At 45.8% G+C, this 17,862-nt stretch overlaps 1 protein-coding gene across 8 annotated transcripts in view; it reads right to left on the reverse strand.

The window, feature by feature from the left end:
• The window catches only part of LOC5567456 (extracellular matrix-binding protein ebh), a 186,607-nt gene that overhangs the window by 90,227 nt on the left and 78,518 nt on the right, over positions 1-17,862 (reverse strand). For all 8 annotated transcript variants that reach the window (XM_021845544.1, XM_021845541.1, XM_021845538.1 and 5 more), the window contains 3 exons: positions 10,458-10,514; positions 10,183-10,343; positions 8,606-8,917 (listed from right to left, as the gene is read on the reverse strand). In XM_021845544.1, the coding sequence (XP_021701236.1) occupies positions 8,606-8,917; positions 10,183-10,343; positions 10,458-10,514 (530 nt within the window). The remainder of the gene's footprint in view (positions 1-8,605; positions 8,918-10,182; positions 10,344-10,457; positions 10,515-17,862) is intronic.

Genomic DNA, 17,862 nt, shown 5'->3' on the forward strand with positions numbered 1-17,862 from the left:
TCCTACCCAATACCGCGAGAGAGAGATAGAAAACCTCGCGCGCTTGTGTGATCCACACTGTTTCTGACCGATGTCCATTTGTAGTGGTCATCACAATTGACCTGTACATAGGGTAGAGTGAAGGAGAATGTAAATAGTAGAGTTAGTTGAAAATACATCTCGGGACAGACAACACGTTGTGTATTAATCGGTCGTGTGCGGGAATATATTTCGAGTAATCTTTCGTGTGCCTTATGTGAAGTGAATTTTTCCTCCTAATTCCGAAAGTGGGATCAAATTCCAAGTGTCGTGTCCGCATCAAACCTACTTTGGAGAACAAGGTGGCAGAGCAACGATCCAGATTACTCTTCAAGGGATTATGCAATGAGATCTCCATAGCAGTGATCCCCCCTCCGAGTTATCTTCAAGTACACCGGTCCCATCTACCGTTGGTAAATCATCGATTCGTGATCTTCTGGGCCGCCTACCGAATAGACGGTGGAAAATCCTTCTTAAAGGAACGGGTAAGCCCCAACATTTGGTCCTTCGAACCGGATAGAAGGTTCCCCCGACCAGAAGGACAGGCTCGGTGAGTACACCATTTCGTTTTTCTTCCCGCGCGGCTGGCAATCAATTATCACGACCTGTTAATGTCAATGGTTTGCTGCTGGCTTTGTTCCCATACCCAAGCCAAGCCAAACGAAAGTCCAGCAAGGCAAGCAAAGCCTATTCCCAAGCCAGTAACAAAGCGTGCGCGCGCAAATAGCACAGTAGGCCCCACAAAGGGAGTAGAAATTTCAACGCCTTGCTTTGGCGGAGCAACGGTGTGTAAATCGCAAATATTTTTAAACAAATAAAATTGATCAAAAGGTTTTGAAAATTTTGATTTGCAAATTGAAATTGATTTTCATTTGCATGCGATTTGGTGGTAGTGGGTGGTAAGTGAGTCGTCGTCGTTTCCGCCGTGTCGTGTAGAAGACGGTACGCGCGACGGGAAGGAGAATCCGATATCGATATTCGTACCGATCTTCCGTTACGTTTTCGCGTTGTCGATCTGTGGTGGTAGTGAAGTGGTTTAGTGCAGTGAACCAAAATGTCGAAAACGGAGAAGAAGTTGGCCGAGTGTATGATGCAGCGGAAGGCGCTGCTGGTTGTACGTGATTCCGTGGAAGCCTTCATCAAGAAGTACGACGATCAGCGAGACATCTACCAGATCCCAATCCGCCTTGAAGCCCTGGACCGCGTCTACAAGGAATTCCAAGAGCTGCAGTCGGAAATTGAGAAGTACGACACCGCCGAGAATTTCGACGACCACCTAGAAGAACGAGCAGCTTTCGAGTCGAGATTCTGCAGCGCCAAGGGATTTCTATTGATGAAGCGTTCCGCAGATCCAGCCCAGGCACTGAACACGTCAACAACAAACCACCAAAATGCAGTTTCGACCGGGTTTCACCTACGACTACCGAAGATCGACCTTCCAAAGTTCGATGGAGATGCTTCTCGATGGCTTTCCTTCCGTGATACGTTCACCTCAATGGTGCATTCCAATGCGGACATTCCTACAGTAGCGAAACTACAGTACCTCCTAAGATCCCTAGAAGGAGAAGCGCACAAGCCATTCGAGTCGATCGATATAGAAGCGGACAACTATGGGTCGACATGGGACGCGCTGCTAAAGCGCTATGACAACAAGCGTTACCTAAAGCGCCACCTCTTCCGAGCATTGTATGATCTCCCACCGCTGAAGAAAGAGTCCCCACAAGAGCTGCACGATCTGGTTGACGATTTCCAGAGGCACGTTAAGGCTTTGGCGAAGCTGAATGAACCAGTCGAATACTGGGACACTCCGTTGATCAACCTGCTGAGCTACAAGCTGGATCCCACAACCCTTCGAGCCTGGGAGGAGAAGACGAGCAATGTCGACGACATCACCTACAACGAGTTGATCGATTTCTTGTACCAGCGGGTCCGAATGTTGAAGTCCGTAGTTACCGATCTACAGCAGCGTTCCAATCAACCCGGTCAAACCAAGGTGGCCGGTGCCGCTCAATTCCAGAAAAAGCCGTACAAGATGGTTTCCAATTCCGCCACGATCGAATCCAAATCCTACGCTCCGAGTTGTATAGCCTGTCCAGAGAACCACTTCCTATTCCAATGTCCAGCATTCTCCAAGATGTCTGTCCGCCAGCGCCGAGAGCTGGTATCCCAAAAGCGCCTATGCTGGAACTGTTTCCGTTCTGGACACCAAGGCAAAAGTTGTACGTCCAAGTTCAGTTGCCGAAGCTGCCATCAAAGACACCACACCCTCTTGCACGAGAACCCATCTACGAATGTTTCCGCCGCTCCCGCCGTCGTATCTGGCCAACCATCCCAACAACTGCGCCCAGCAACCACGACGACCATCGTCGAATCCTCCGAATCAGCGAATCCGAACTCCCAAGTTAGTTTGTCGGTACAGTCGTGCCAATCCACCGTCCTGCTGGAAACGGTTAATCTCCTTGTTGTGGACCAGAACGGCACGGAGCATACCGCTCGTGCGCTGCTAGATTCGGGATCGATGTGCAGCTTCATTACCAAGAAACTAGCGAATACCCTCAACCTCCGCCGTACGAAGGTAGACGTCGCCGTGTCTGGTATCGGTGAATCCTCCAAGCAGATCAAACGCAAATTGACTGCCACTATCAAGTCCAAGATGCTTTCGTACACTACCACGCTAGAGTTCCTCATCCTAAAGAGACCAACTGTCTGCCTGCCAACCATTCCGATCGACGTTACCTCGTGGAAGTTTCCCAAAGTTCCCCTTGCCGATCCCCGCTTCCACGTTCCTGCCGACATCGACCTAGTTGTCGGAGGAGAAGTATACCACGAACTGCACACCGGCAGTAAGATATCGTTTGGCGATGGACAGCCTGTCTTCGTCGAAACCCTGTTCGGATGGACTATCTCAGGGAAAGTACCAACCAAATCACCCGAAGTCCCTCGAGTTTGCCATCTCACTACCGTCGATCGCCACCTGGAACAAGCCCTACAGAAGTTCTGGGAGCTAGAGGCCGTTGAACAGTGCTCCAAGTTCACCGCCGAAGAAAACGTGTGCGAAGAATTGTATTCCACTACCACCACTCGCGAATCGTCGGGTCGTTACGTCGTTTCCTTACCACTCACCCGCGACCCGCTCGTCACTCTCGGTGAATCTCGATCAATCGCCGAACGCCGCTTCCTGAGCCTCGAAAGAAGACTTGAGCGTGATCCAACCACCAAGGAGGCCTACTGTCGCTTTATGGAAGAATACGAACACCTGAAGCACATGGTGAAACTCGTGAATCCAGTAGATGAATCCCAGCCACACTGCTACCTGCCGCACCACCCGGTATTCAAAGAATCTAGCACAACGACCAAGGTCCGCGTCGTCTTCGACGCTTCGTGCAAAACTTCTTCTGGATTCTCCGTGAACGACCTACAGCTGGTTGGGCCCGTCGTTCAAGAAGATCTACTGTCGATCCACCTCCGCTTCCGCAGTCACCAGATTGCCCTCGTAGCCGATGTCGAGAAGATGTATCGACAAATCCTGGTGCATCCCTCTTTCCGTCGGTACCAACTCATCCTCTGGCGTCCTGATCCAAGTTTGCCCATTGCTACGTACGAGCTGCAAACGGTTACGTATGGGATGGCTTCCGCACCGTTCCTAGCGACACGCACGGTCGTAAAAATTGCGGAAGATTCAACTGAAAGGTATCCAGCAGCTGCGCCGAAAGCCAAGAAGGACTTCTACGTGGATGATTGCCTCACTGGGGCTGAAGATGTTGAGTCCGCAATCCGCGTACGCCAGGATATGTCCGACATGTTATCATCAGCGGGACTACCGCTGAAAAAGTGGGCGTCAAACTCGCCTGAAGCCCTTGCCAACGTTCCAGCTGAAGATTTGGCACTTGCGCCGTATTATGATCTCCAAGATGCACAGTCGGTGTCAACCCTCGGGCTTATTTGGGAACCCAGGTCCGACATGATGTCGTTTAAAGTTAAACTGCCACTACCGGCACCCGTTCTCACGAAAAGAAGGATCATGTCGTACATAGCGCAGATTTTCGATCCACTTGGCCTGGTGGGACCGGTCATAGTCGTCGCCAAGCTATTCATGCAGCGTTTGTGGGCGTTGAAGACCGAGAAAGGAGATCCATACGAGTGGGACCGTCCGCTTCCAACACATCTGCAAAAAGAGTGGAAGACGTTCCACGGGATGCTCGATGCCATCGCCACCCTCCGAATTCCACGCTGCGTATGCTTGGCCAATCCAACCTCGTTCCAGTTCCACTTTTTCTGCGACGCCTCTCAGAAGGCGTATGGAGCTTGCTGTTATGTGCGGTCAGAATCCGCTGGAGCAGTGCGTATCCGACTGCTGACGTCCAAATCCAAGGTTGCACCGTTGGCCCATCCGCAAATCATCGCTCGCCTGGAGTTGTGTGGTGCAGTTCTGGCGTCCAATCTTTACAAAAGGGTAATCCAATCCATCCCGAAGTCGGCTCAAGTGTACCTGTGGACTGATTCGGCCATTGTCCTGCACTGGTTGGACTCGTCGCCTGCCCGATGGAAGACTTTCGTGGCCAATCGGGTAGGTCACATCCAAGAAACTACCGCATCCTGTCATTGGAACCATGTTTCCGGGACTTGCAATCCAGCTGATCCCCTTTCCCGTGGCGTTGATCCGGTCAATATCCAGCAACATTCGCTGTGGTGGAACGGACCAGAATGGCTATCCTTGCCCCCATCTGACTGGCCCATAAGTGAACTGCCATCACTCGATCCGTCCTGGATGTCGGAAGCCAGAATACATGTTGCTATGGTAGTTACCGTCGACTCCGAGTTCTCCAACCAACTGTTCAGCCGATACTCCAACTTTAGCATGCTTCGTCGTTCCATCGCATACTGGATGCGATATTTTCGTGTCCTAAAAGCAGCCTCTAAGAAGTCCACGATCGAACCGTTCGAGACCCTAACAACAACCGACTTCCACGAAGCAGACGTTACCCTTTTCCGCCTAGCTCAGCGTGCGTCGTTCCCGGACGAAATGTCCAGCCTACTTTCCGGAGAACGCTTCCCTATATCGTCGCCGCTGAAGTGGCTGAGGCCGAAGCTCGGCAAAGAAGGGGTTATCCGTGTCGGTGGAAGACTTGGCAGTGCTGTGGTATCCGAAGATGTTAAACACCCAATTGTCCTCTCATCCAAGCATCCGTTGTCCTCTCTGCTGGCCAAATACTATCACGAAATGCTGCTCCACGCTGGTCCCCAGCTCATGCTCGCCACGATTCGCCAGAAATTCTGGATCATCGGTGGCCGAAACCTCGTCCGCCGTACGTACCATCAATGCCACAAGTGCTTCCGCAGCAAACCCGTCTTGGTACAGCAGAGCATCGCCGATTTGCCACGATCAAGGGTCACGCCGACCAGAGCGTTCACCGTGTGCGGGGTCGATTACTGCGGTCCCGTCTACATCAAGTCTCCGGTGCGCAACCGGGCTCCAACTAAAGCATACATCGCCATATTTGTGTGCTTCGCTACCCGTGCCGTCCACATCGAGCTCGTTTCCGACTTGTCCACGCCGGCTTTCCTAGCCGCCCTCCGCCGTTTCGTCGCTCGCCGTGGAAGGATGCGAGAAATCCACAGCGACAACGGCACTGCTTTCAAGGGTGCAGCAAACGAGCTGAGAAGGATCTACGAGATGCTGAAGTCCAACGAAGCCGATCGGAAGCAGATACTCGACTGGTGTGCACAGAACGAGATCGTCTGGCGGTTTATACCTCCCCGTGCCCCACACTTTGGTGGACTATGGGAAGCAGCCGTCAAGTCCGCCAAGAACCATCTACTGCGTGAAATCGGCACCGTCAACGTTGCCTATGATGACATGTGCACTCTGCTGACCCAAGTGGAGATGTGCCTGAATTCCAGACCCCTGGTTCCCATCCCAACCGAACCTTCAGACTTGGAAGTCCTGACGCCAGGACACTTCTTGATAGGGGAAAGTTTTCAAGCCGTTCCGGAAGATAACCTCTATGATGTTCCGGACAACCGCCTTACCCACTTCCAGTTGACCCAGAAGCGCTTCCAGCGAATTTGGTCCCGGTGGGTACCGGAATATCTACAGCAGCTCCAATCGCGGGCTACGAAATGCAAGAATCCTGTCACCATCACCCCAGGCTCTGTCGTCGTGATTAAGGACGAAAATCTTCCGCCGATCCAATGGCCGCTCGGAAAGATCATCAAGGTGCATCCGGGAAAGGACGGAGTAGTTCGTGTCGTCACTCTGAAGACCGCAACATCCGAGGCCGTCGTTCGACCCGTCGCCAAGATCGCGCTGCTACCAGTACCGGACAACCAAGTTCCGGAATCCAACGATTGAAGCTGGTAGAGCACGCCGAAATTTGCTCGATGCCTTCGTGGGAACCTAGCAGGTAATTGCGGTTCCAATCCTCTATAGTAACCTTGTCAAGGCTACCTGGTCTTCTTATCCCCAGACGACTACGAATCCATCGACGATGTTTGTCAACAACCACCCCCTATTCCGAGTTCGACAACCCTAGCAGCCACTACAACCGAACGTTGCTGAGTAGTCACGTGCTCCAGTCGTCGCTCGTCGCCTAATAACACCCGATGCGAATGTGTGGGAGAGTAACCGAGCCACCTGAACGATGTGTTTCTTGTTTTTTCTCTTGATTGTGTAGTAGTGTTGAACCAGCCAAGCAAGTTCAAGGTGGCCGGAATGTTGAGTGTATTTTTATGTTAAACAAATTTTAAATTTTTGTCGTGTCCATCCTACCCAATACCGCGAGAGAGAGATAGAAAACCTCGCGCGCTTGTGTGATCCACACTGTTTCTGACCGATGTCCATTTGTAGTGGTCATCACAATTGACCTGTACATAGGGTAGAGTGAAGGAGAATGTAAATAGTAGAGTTAGTTGAAAATACATCTCGGGACAGACAACACGTTGTGTATTAATCGGTCGTGTGCGGGAATATATTTCGAGTAATCTTTCGTGTGCCTTATGTGAAGTGAATTTTTCCTCCTAATTCCGAAAGTGGGATCAAATTCCAAGTGTCGTGTCCGCATCAAACCTACTTTGGAGAACAAGGTGGCAGAGCAACGATCCAGATTACTCTTCAAGGGATTATGCAATGAGATCTCCATAGCAGTGATCCCCCCTCCGAGTTATCTTCAAGTACACCGGTCCCATCTACCGTTGGTAAATCATCGATTCGTGATCTTCTGGGCCGCCTACCGAATAGACGGTGGAAAATCCTTCTTAAAGGAACGGGTAAGCCCCAACACGCACTCTGCCCTTCGAATGTGCGGTTTTCCAGTGACAGTTGATGACAGGTTCCCTTGACTTTTGGGAGCTCGCAATCTAAGCCAGCTGTCTCCTCTCTCTCAGGTCCTGATGTGTGAAAGCATTGAGAAGACTCCCGTAGCTGCCAGACTTCATAAAACTCTATCGAAAGACCACTCCAATGGTCTGGAAACTCTCCGAAAGACTGACGGTACCCTCACTGTGGATCCCACAGAAACACTGAGTGAAATGCTGAGGACTCACTTCCCTGATTCAATACCTGAAGCGAGCGTGAAAGCTAATGGCGACAGACATGGCGTCTCTGGTCAACAAGAGCTCCTGTCATGGGACTCAAGTACCAAAAGAGACGCATTGAAGGTTGCCAAGGAAGCCTTTACGCGAGCAAGGGTGGAAAGGGCAGTGAGATCCTTTGAGCCATTTAAATCTGCTGGCATGGATGGAATTTTCCCAGCGCTTATCCAGAAAGAGGAGCAAACGCTTATTCCACCCATGATAGAGATTTTTAAGGGGCAGAATCCGTCATTAATTTAGGAATTTTCAAAAGCAGTTATTTCGTTTAAAATCAAGGAAATCTACAGGAAAATGTGTTCACTGTATGCTATTTTCCTACCGGAACACTGTGAACACATTTTCAATTTTTAGTTATGAACGGAAAAACTGCCTTTGAAGATTCTACGATGACGGAGCGTTGAACGGTAAGGTTAGTTTAGTCTTAGGACATATTCCCGATGAATGGCGTCAAGTTCGAGTTGTCTTTATCCCGAAGGCGGGAAAAAAGACAAAACCAATCCCAAAGCTTACAGACCGATAAGTCTGTCGTCAGTGATGCTTAAAATAATGGAAAAGGTCTGAGAAGAGTTCATAAATGTAAAATTTTTGGAAGCAATGCCTATTTCCAAATACCAATTCGCTTACCAAAGTGGAAAATCTACGATCTCAGCACTAAACATGCTAGTCATTACTTTCGTTTCATTCTGAAGAAATTGATTCACACTTCTGTTAAGCTTGTTTTAGGTAGAATATTCATGAGATAAAATTTGAGATAGTTTACATCTTATGCAGGGCTATTTCATATCTTATTCAGGTGATAAGTATTGAATATAGAATATCCTAGTTTAGTATTTAGCAGCAATTTTCTTCTGTTCGAGAATCAAGTAACGAAATTGCTTAAATTTTAAATGGCAAATCTGCCAGAACACGGCAGTTTATGTCTAGACCGAATTTCATTCAATTTACGATTGCGACTCATTCCAACAAACCCAACTTCCAGCTAGCACATGTTCCATACGTGATCCAGCGCAGTTTCGTCGGCACCAGCCTGCACCAGAAGATTGAAACTTCTCGCATTGTTCTTTGCGCTGGCCGCCCAGTGCAGAGGAGTCTTGCCCGTGTGATCCTCATCCGACGACAAACTGGGCCAAATCGATAGGATGTACTCCACAATCTGTGTGTGGGCTAGTCCTGCCGCTTTGTGCAGTGGTGTCAACCCGTTGGCATCCTTGCTGGTCAGGACGATGCGTGGAGTTGGTGAGGCCGTTTTTGCCTTCAGCGTATCCAGGTCGTTATCCACGACGGCTTGGTGGATGTCCTTGATGACACCCTGCATGTTAAGACGAATCTATCAGATTTCTACCGTAATTACTCAACAATAAGGTGTCCCAGAAAAATCAACATTAAAAAAGTCATGGTGTTCAACCGTAGAATGAAATATATGCTTATTTAAAGCCTTTTTTTAGAACATATGAACTTTCTAACATAATCGTTTAGAGGTCCGATCCGATAAAAAAATGTCAGGCGGCTGAGAGATTGCCGTTTGAGTAAATTAGGAAAAAAAAATTATTTATCAAGATTTTAGCCGTAAATTTTATATTTATATGCCAAAACTGAAGGGTATTCCTTACGGTTTTCTCAAATTGGTGGACTCCTCGTACGCCAGTTAGCTAAACAGTTTGCCAAAAAGCCTATTTTTTATATATATTAGGTATTTCTTCGGGTGATATGTCTCATATGGAAGACATAGTATTTGGACAGTGGGATTCTGCAAGTAAACAACATGAACCTTTGATGCCTTGTCTTTCGATTGAGGTGCTAATCAAGGAATTTCGTTAAGCCAGCAAGAAGTTATAAACGTTTAAAATATTTCATGCCAACGTAACGCTCTTGGTTTTGAAATTCCAATTTCACTCCTGTATAGAGAAGAAAGACGTAGACAAAGGTCAAAATACCGTTTTGATTCATATTACGGACACTTAAGGCCCCAATGAAGCGTTACTCATCCAAAAGCATATAAAATATATCAGTTTGTATGATTCCTCAGCGTCATCGAGCCTTAAAAGCCCTTAGCTTTCGAATGGTGGGTCAAGATTTTGATTCCGCAACATGAATAATTTTAAATATATGAAAATGTGTGGACTTCCTATGATTCTTATTCCGGACGCTTCCTTACTTTTGCCTTGATTTCCGGACACTTTGATTCCAATTCCGGACAGCTCATGAAAATCATAAATAGAGAAGTCAAATGATCGATTGAAATTGTCAAACCACTAAACAGACGTCTAAGGCAGTTGGGCATTGTAAATTTTCATAGATATTCACGTAAAATGCTTATTAAAACAAGCTTCGAAAATGCGAACTTTTGAACGGCAAAAATTGAAACATTTCGTGTGAAATGTTTCCCATACAAAGAAGAGTGTCCGGAATTAAAAGCTGTCACTGATGATCACTTTTTATGAATCGATCTGACGGAAGCTTTAGAAAAATCATTTGTTCTACAAAAGCATATCTTTCATTCTATGGTTGAGCGCCATGACTATTCGAACATTGATTTTTTTTTTCTGGAACACCGTAATTAACAATCAACAGTACCATAACATGTGGCACACATTCCAGAAATCGCTTCATCTTCGGATGATGCGACGTTTCCGTTCGAAGACGCATTCCCTGTCCGGCCCAGATCACCTTGGCCAGTTTGGCCAGATGCTTCTGGTGTAGCCATATTCTAATGTTCGACGGTTTTATAACCAAACCTGGCGCAGTGTTGGTATGAAAAATGGGACAAAGAAAATTGCAATATTTAATTTGATTACAATCAACATCATTAAACATTCATGTATTCGGGTTGTATGATGCAATGAACTTACCATCTTTGATTCTGCTATCATTGTCTCGTTGCACGTTTTGATTGTTCATTTGTAATACTGCAAGTGAAAAGCAAAGAAAAACATAAAGTAGATCCATTAGACGCTGGCATACTGTTGGTTTAAAGCTTACTGACTGAACACGAGACGGGTATAAAGATATAATTTGATCCACTCGAGTCTAGGCACAGCGTTGTTTACTCGGTAAATATCGTGCAAGCAGTTGACCGATGGATAAAATCGATTTGAGCATAATTTCAGCTGGACAGAGTCATCGTATTCTATTTTGTATATAACATTCAATCGATATGGGATTCCAATAAATTGATATTGCGAAGTTGTCTGGATATACTGCATGCAGTTGCTATGCTGATTCTAAAGATTTCTTTTTTAAAATTTCCAGCTAAAATAAGTGGAACACGTAATCTACTAGCGTAAGTACGCGTCGTAGGAGTTGAGAAAGTCGAACTAAAACGTATTTTCATGCTTAGATGATCATTATTTCAAGTCAAATTACAATAAATCTCCAACAATTAATTCGCAGATTTCAATCCCACTCTTGACGACGAGATCATAGGCGTATTAGGGAATATGTACCTTAGAATTGATCTATCTTATGGTGAAGATGCATCAAATCCAAACCTCTAATTTTCAAGAACACAAATCTAGAGACAGCCGTACACGTTGAAAATTCGGCCTAATGGTCACCTCCAGTGACTGATTCGAGGTTGGGCTTCGATGCATCTTCATCTAAATCAGTGTTGCTCAGACTCAAATTAGGAAAACAGAAGCAATCAGATTGTTTTATGGGAAAAGTTCCAATTTTTGTAGTAGCTTCAACGAAAGAGTACATTTTCATAAGTAACACAATTTTATTATGCCACAATATTAACATTTTGATATTTGAAATGAATAGAAATACTTTGATTTATAGACTCGACAACATTTCAATTCAAGTAATGACAAGTTCCGTCGTAAATTTGTATAATCACAAATTCTTCTCTGCTAACGGAAGTGTTAAAGCAACATAAAGCAATACATTTTTCGTTGGACCCGTAGCGGTAGTAATCTTTCTTGCACACGTCTTGGCATAAAACCTCTTAGATGGTCTCGCCAGGGTTGGTAAATGGCTGGGCATGGCGTACCATTGGTACCTCGCGTACCTGAAGGAATAAAATAGACCCCTCTGTGCGGTCCTTAGCCTCTTGCCCAGCAACTCCTATCCCTACCTCCTCGCGGTACTGGCCGGGGTACGAGTAACCTTAGGGAAGATCGGGTAACCAACCCACGGTGGGAACTTTGGTCGTACGCTGACAGGGAAGGGGGGGTTTGCTTTTGCTTTTGCTTCTGCAAACCTTGAGCGTCTGTACTCCATGTTAGGAGCGGCTCACAATAGCGTCTGTTCCCCATGTCAGGGGCGGCTGATCATCGTCCGAGTGCCAGAGAAGGACTCTAAGCTAAACTGTGCACTATGGTACTCCGAACATTTAGGGGGAATGGTCCTCCGGAAATCTAGGGGGTTGGTGTCAGGTCCTGCAAGCCAGTCGTAAAAAAATCAAGCAACGAATAATCAACGAGAGAATACGAACCGGGACAATCGGCGAAGACCACAGCGACGTAAAGGGACTAGCGATTGGAAGCTGGGTACATGGAACTGTAAATCTCTCAACTTCATCGGGAGCACACGCATACTCGCCGACGTGCTGAAGGACCGCGGATTCGGCATCGTTGCAGGAAGTGTGTTGGAAGGGATCAATGGTGCGAACGTTTAAAGGTAATCATACCATCTACCAGAGCTGCTGCAACACACACGAGCTGGGAACAGCTTTTATAGTGATGGGTGATATGCAGAGGCGCGTGATCGGGTGGTGGCCGATTAACGAGAGAATGTGCAAGTTGAGGATCAAAGGCCGCTTCTTCAACTACAGCATAATAAACGAGCACAGCCCTCACTCCGGAAGCACTGATGATGATAAAGACGCTTTTTACGCGCAGCTTGAACGCGAGTACGACAGCTGCCCAAGCCACGACGTCAAAATCATCATAGGAGATCTAAACGCTCATTTTGGCCAGGAGGAGGAATTCAGACCGACGATTGGAAAGTTCAGCGCCCACCGGCTGACGAACGAAAACGGCTTACGACTAATTGATTTCGCCGCCTCCAAGAATATGGCCATTCGTACCACCTACTTCCAGCACAGCCTTCCATACCGATACACCTGGAGATCACCACAGCAGACAGAATCGCAAATCGACCACGTTCTGATTGATGGTCGGCACTTCTCCGACATTATCGCTACTATCACACTACTATCTGGTGATGGTCAAACTGCGCCCAAAACTCTCCGTCGTTAAGGTGAAGATGAATCGAAGCCAAAGTTCAAATTTTCAAGAGCACGGATCTGGAGAACCAAACATCCGTTTGAGCTGAAAATCTAATCGATTGGTCACCACCAGCTAGTGACCAATCGATTAAGTTTTCAGCTTAAACGGATGTATGGTTCTCCAGATTCGTGCTCTTGAAAATTTGAACTTTGGCTTCGATTCATCTTCACCTTAACAACGTACGGTACCGACGGCCGCCCCGGTATGACCTAGAGTGGCTCAAGCAAACGGATGTCGCAGCGGCATACGCGCAGCACCTCGAGGCTGCATTACCGGAAAAGGGTGAGCTGGACGAAGCCCCTTTTGAGTACTGCCGGAGAACAGTAAAAGCAGCCATCAACGATGTAGCTGAGAGCAATGTCGGTTACGTGGGACGGAGTCGACGGAACAATTAGTTCGACGAGGAGTGCCAGGAGGTTTTGGAGGAGAAGAATGCAGCGCGGGCGGTCATGCTGCAGCAAAGGACCCGGCAGAACGTGGAATGCTATAAACGGAAACGGCAACAGCAGACCCGCCTCTTTCGGGAGAAAAAACGCCGCCTGGAGGAGACGGAGTGCGAGAAGATGGAACAGCTGTGCCGGTCTCAAGAAACGCGTAAGTTCTATCAGAAGCTCAACGCATCCCGCAACGGCTTCGTGCCGCGAGCCGAGATGTGCAGGGATAAGGATGGGAGCATTCTGACGGACGAGCGTGAGGTGATCGAAAGGTGGAAGCAGCACTTCGACGAGCACCTGAATGGCGCTGAGAGCACAGGCAATGATGGACGGGACAACGGAGGAAATGCCTTCGTCAGTACTGCAGAGGATGGAAACCAACCAGCCCCCACTTTGAGGGAGGTTAAGGATGCCATTCACCAGCTCAAGCACAATAATGCTGCTGGTAAGGATGGTATCGGAGCTGAACTCATAAAGATGGGTCCGGAGCAGGGTTGGGAAAAAATCTGAAATTCACTCTACAGTAGCCAAGCAAAGCCAATCACAGTCAGCGAAGCCAGGGCAACTCACGCCCATCGCTGCTGTGGGGCTCTGCACAAAAATCTGTCTGTTTCTTTCCCTCCTTCATGAAATTAGTAAACAGCAAGGCCAGTAAACGTCAAAATCTCATGCAAAATCAAAACAGTGCAGTGCCCCGTAGGCAAAATGCCTTGAAAATAGCAAAACACCCGTTGCTAAGGGCAACCCAAAACTACTGTAGAAAAATGTTCTATTTCCCGCATTTAGAGCCTTCATTGACACTCATGATTTAGAAAATTCGTGCACCCAACATAGGCTACTTGATGAGATTCACGTTTTTGAACTACTGTACTGGGAGAGCGAGAGATTTTCGCGAAAATTCAAGCCTACTACTATTACCATTCCCAGCACTGGTCCGGAGAGGCTGGCCATTTGTCTGCACCGACTGATAGGCACAATCTGGGAAACAGAACAGCTACCGGAGGAGTGGAAGGAAGGGGTAATATGTCCCATCTACAAGAAAGGCGACAAGTTAGGTTGTGAGAACTTTCGAGCGATCATCATTCTAAATGCAGCCTACAAAGTATTATCCCAGATAATCTTCCGTCGTCTGTCACCTGTAGTAAACGAGTTCGTCGGAAGTTATCAAGCCGGCTTCGTTGACGGCTGATCGACAACGGACCATATCTTTACTGTACGGCAAATCCTCCAAAAATATCGTGAATACCAGGTCCAAACGCATCACCTTTTTATCGATTTCAAGGCGGCATACGACAGTATTGACCGCGTAGAGCTATGGAAAATCATGGACGAGAACAGCTTTCCTGGGAAGCTCACGAGACTGATAAGAGCGACGATGGAAGGTGTGCAAAATTGTGTGAAGGTTTCAGGCGAACACTACAGTTCGTTTGGATCCCACCGGGGACTACGACAAGGTGATGGACTTTCGTGCCTGTTGTTCAATATTGCACTAGAAGGTGTTATGCGGAGAGCCGGGCTTAACAGCCGGGGTACGATTTTTACGAGATCCAGTCAATTTGTTTGCTTCGCGGATGATATGGACATCGTCGGCCGAACATTTGAAAAGGTGGCAGACCTGTCGCCCGCGAGGCAGCAAAAGTTGGACTGGTGGTGAATGCGGCCAAGACAAAGTACATGTTAGCTCGTGGGGCCGAGCGCGACAGGGCTCGCCTAGGTAGCAGTGTTACGATAGACGGGGATACTTTCGAGGTGGTCGACGAATTCGTCTACCTTGGATCCTTGCTGACGGTTGACAATAACGTTAGCCGTGAAATACGGAGGCGCATCATCAGTGGAAGTCGGGCCTACTATGGCCTCCAGAAGAAGCTGCGGTCAAAAAAGATTCACGCCCGCACCAAATGTACCATGTACAAAACGCTCATAAGGCCGGTAGTCCTCTACGGGCTTGAAACGTGGACGATGCTCGAGGAGGTTCCTGCAAGCACTTGGAGTCTTCGAACGTGCAGGAGAACGGTGTGTGGCGGCAAAGAATGAACCACGAGCTCGCCCAACTCTACGGCGAACCCAGTATCCAGAAGGTGGCCGAAGCTCGGAAGGATACGATGGGCAGGGCATGTTGCAAGAATGCAGGAAGCAACCCTGCAAAGATGGTGTTCGCTTCGGATCCGGTTGGTACAAGAAGGCGTGGAGCGCAGTGAGCAAGATGGGCGGATCAAGTGCGTATCGATTTGGCGAGCGTGGGGCAGAACCGAGCATGGGGAGATGCTGCCACGAACCGAGTATTGTGGCGTGAAATAGTTGATTCAGTGTTATCTGTGTAGATGTTAACTAAATAAATAAATGAATGAATGGTCTCGCCAGAATTTTTACTGAATATGGTTGCTACCATAAACTAAAGGAAAAGAAAATCTCTGAATTCACAAAAAAATATAAAATATAAAATAAGGACTGTTCATTTTATAAAGTGGACACCTTGTGCATGCTGTATCTTTCTTATTAATCAATGAAATTTCAATCGGTTTTTTGCACATCGTTCGACTAGTATTGTACAATGTTGTGATAATAAAAATTCTCCAAAATAATTAAATTTCACACGAATATGGAACAACGATTAGATCGGTCGATTTTTTGAGGTTATCAAAATCAATGATTGTAAGAAATTGGCTGGAAAATTCGATAATTTATATTTTCTATTTTCAAAAAAGGCTTGTTCTTCGAAAGCATCATCAATCAGAAGCCTGATGGAAAAAAATCAAGTTATTTATGGAGCAACAATTTTACAGATATAATAAAATCAATTTTCCCGTATATTTTTAAAGATTTTTTTTTAATTTGTTGGGAATTGATATGAGTAGAATTTTTTGTGTAAAAGTACGTCCTGACGGAAGTCCTAATATAGTATTAATATGAAAAATAACTTACGCCTTCATAGAGTTACTTAGTAAGTCCCCACGTCACATTCAAAGCACAACAGAAACACAATTGTTTTATTCTTAGAAGACCTATCAAAGTACATTGACAATCATCAAAATTGGCAACACTGCTGTAATAAAATCGATTTTATTTTCCACATATAATTTTCATAATATGTTATTCTGAGATTACCAATTGAAAAATTCGGAGAAAACTGTTTACAATTTGCTGTAGATCGATAAATATGCGTTCATGATTTTAAAAGTATGAGACTTTTTAGTAAAACTACCATAAACAGTAAAATTTATACTTAAGACTGTAGTTTAATCTCACGATTTAGCTTTCGTTTATACTAATATAGTTTCTTTAGCAGTGGCGCGGGAAGTGGGTAGGACAGGTAGGACATGTACTACGCACAAAACCATCTGGGTAGGACATTCAAAGGATTGTCCTACCCACGATCCAACAAAAAAAAAGATCAACATAAAGTTTGAAAAAATAAAAAAATAAATGTCGAACTTATCCTTATTGAATAAGTGAATGGAAATAGATTGGAAGATACGATAAGGTTTTCCATTGTTTTCTCATGCTTAGTGAAGGGTTGGTTTGTGCATTGCCCCAAAAAAGTTTTGGTTCGTGAGAAAATCGTTTGAGAATATCTACAATGATAATCTTGGGAAACTAACTGTAATAATTGTTACCAGAAACTTCTTTAAGCTTGATTTGCTACTGAAGGAATCGCTAAAGAAATTTTTCTATTTTTAAATTAAAGTTTAAATATGATGTAGCCGTTATTTAAGCGGGAAAAATTGCTAAAATAGTTGCAGTAACATGCTCTTTCATGACATTAAATAGAAACAAGATTTCATTAAACATTTTAGGACCCAATTGGGTCCATAAATGAACCTTGACACTTTTGATCATGTTTGACGTTCGCTGATTCGACAAAAACACCACAGGGCTTTTAGTTTTACCACTTGGGTTGTTCCTATCTGACATTTCGGAAGGGACACGGAAAGCAAAATAAACCCAAAATTTGAGTTTAAGCTAAGGAGTGTGACAAAATCTAAAAAAATATTTTTTGGACTTAAACAAAAGAAAAACATTAAAAAATTGAGTAAACATGTGTTTTTGGCCTAAACTTAAGCGTTTGGCAGTAAAATTGGGACAGGCCTTTAGGACCCTATTATTATAATGTTTCCCAAAACTATCCTATTTCCTTCAGATATTTTTTATTAATCCTTCAACCGAATTCTCGTTCTCTGTTACTCTAGGATCTAGGAGATCTTCTAAAGATTTCTACGAAATTTCTCCCAAGGAAGCCCACAGAGGTTTATTCCAGAATTTTTGAAAAATAACTTAAAGGTTTTTTTAAGAAACCTTGCAACAATTCCTCGCCTGTTATGTGGATTCCTTCAAGAATTCATCCACGTTTCCTCCCAGAAATCCAAAATTTCTTGAGGAGTTCTTCGAACAATTTTTTCTAGGAATTTCTCCAGCATTTCTTCCAGGTATTGCCCCTGCAGTTTTTTTTTTCATTTTTTTTATTCAAAAGTTTCTCAAAAACTTCTCATGCAATCTTCAAAAGTTATTTTGCTTTTTACTTCAGTTCATACTAGAGATTTTTTCCAATAATTTCTCCGATCAATCCTGCACAAATTTCTTCTGTCCAATGT

Source organism: Aedes aegypti, chromosome 2 (genome assembly GCF_002204515.2).
Source record: "Aedes aegypti strain LVP_AGWG chromosome 2, AaegL5.0 Primary Assembly, whole genome shotgun sequence".
NCBI lineage: Eukaryota > Metazoa > Arthropoda > Insecta > Diptera > Culicidae > Aedes > Aedes aegypti.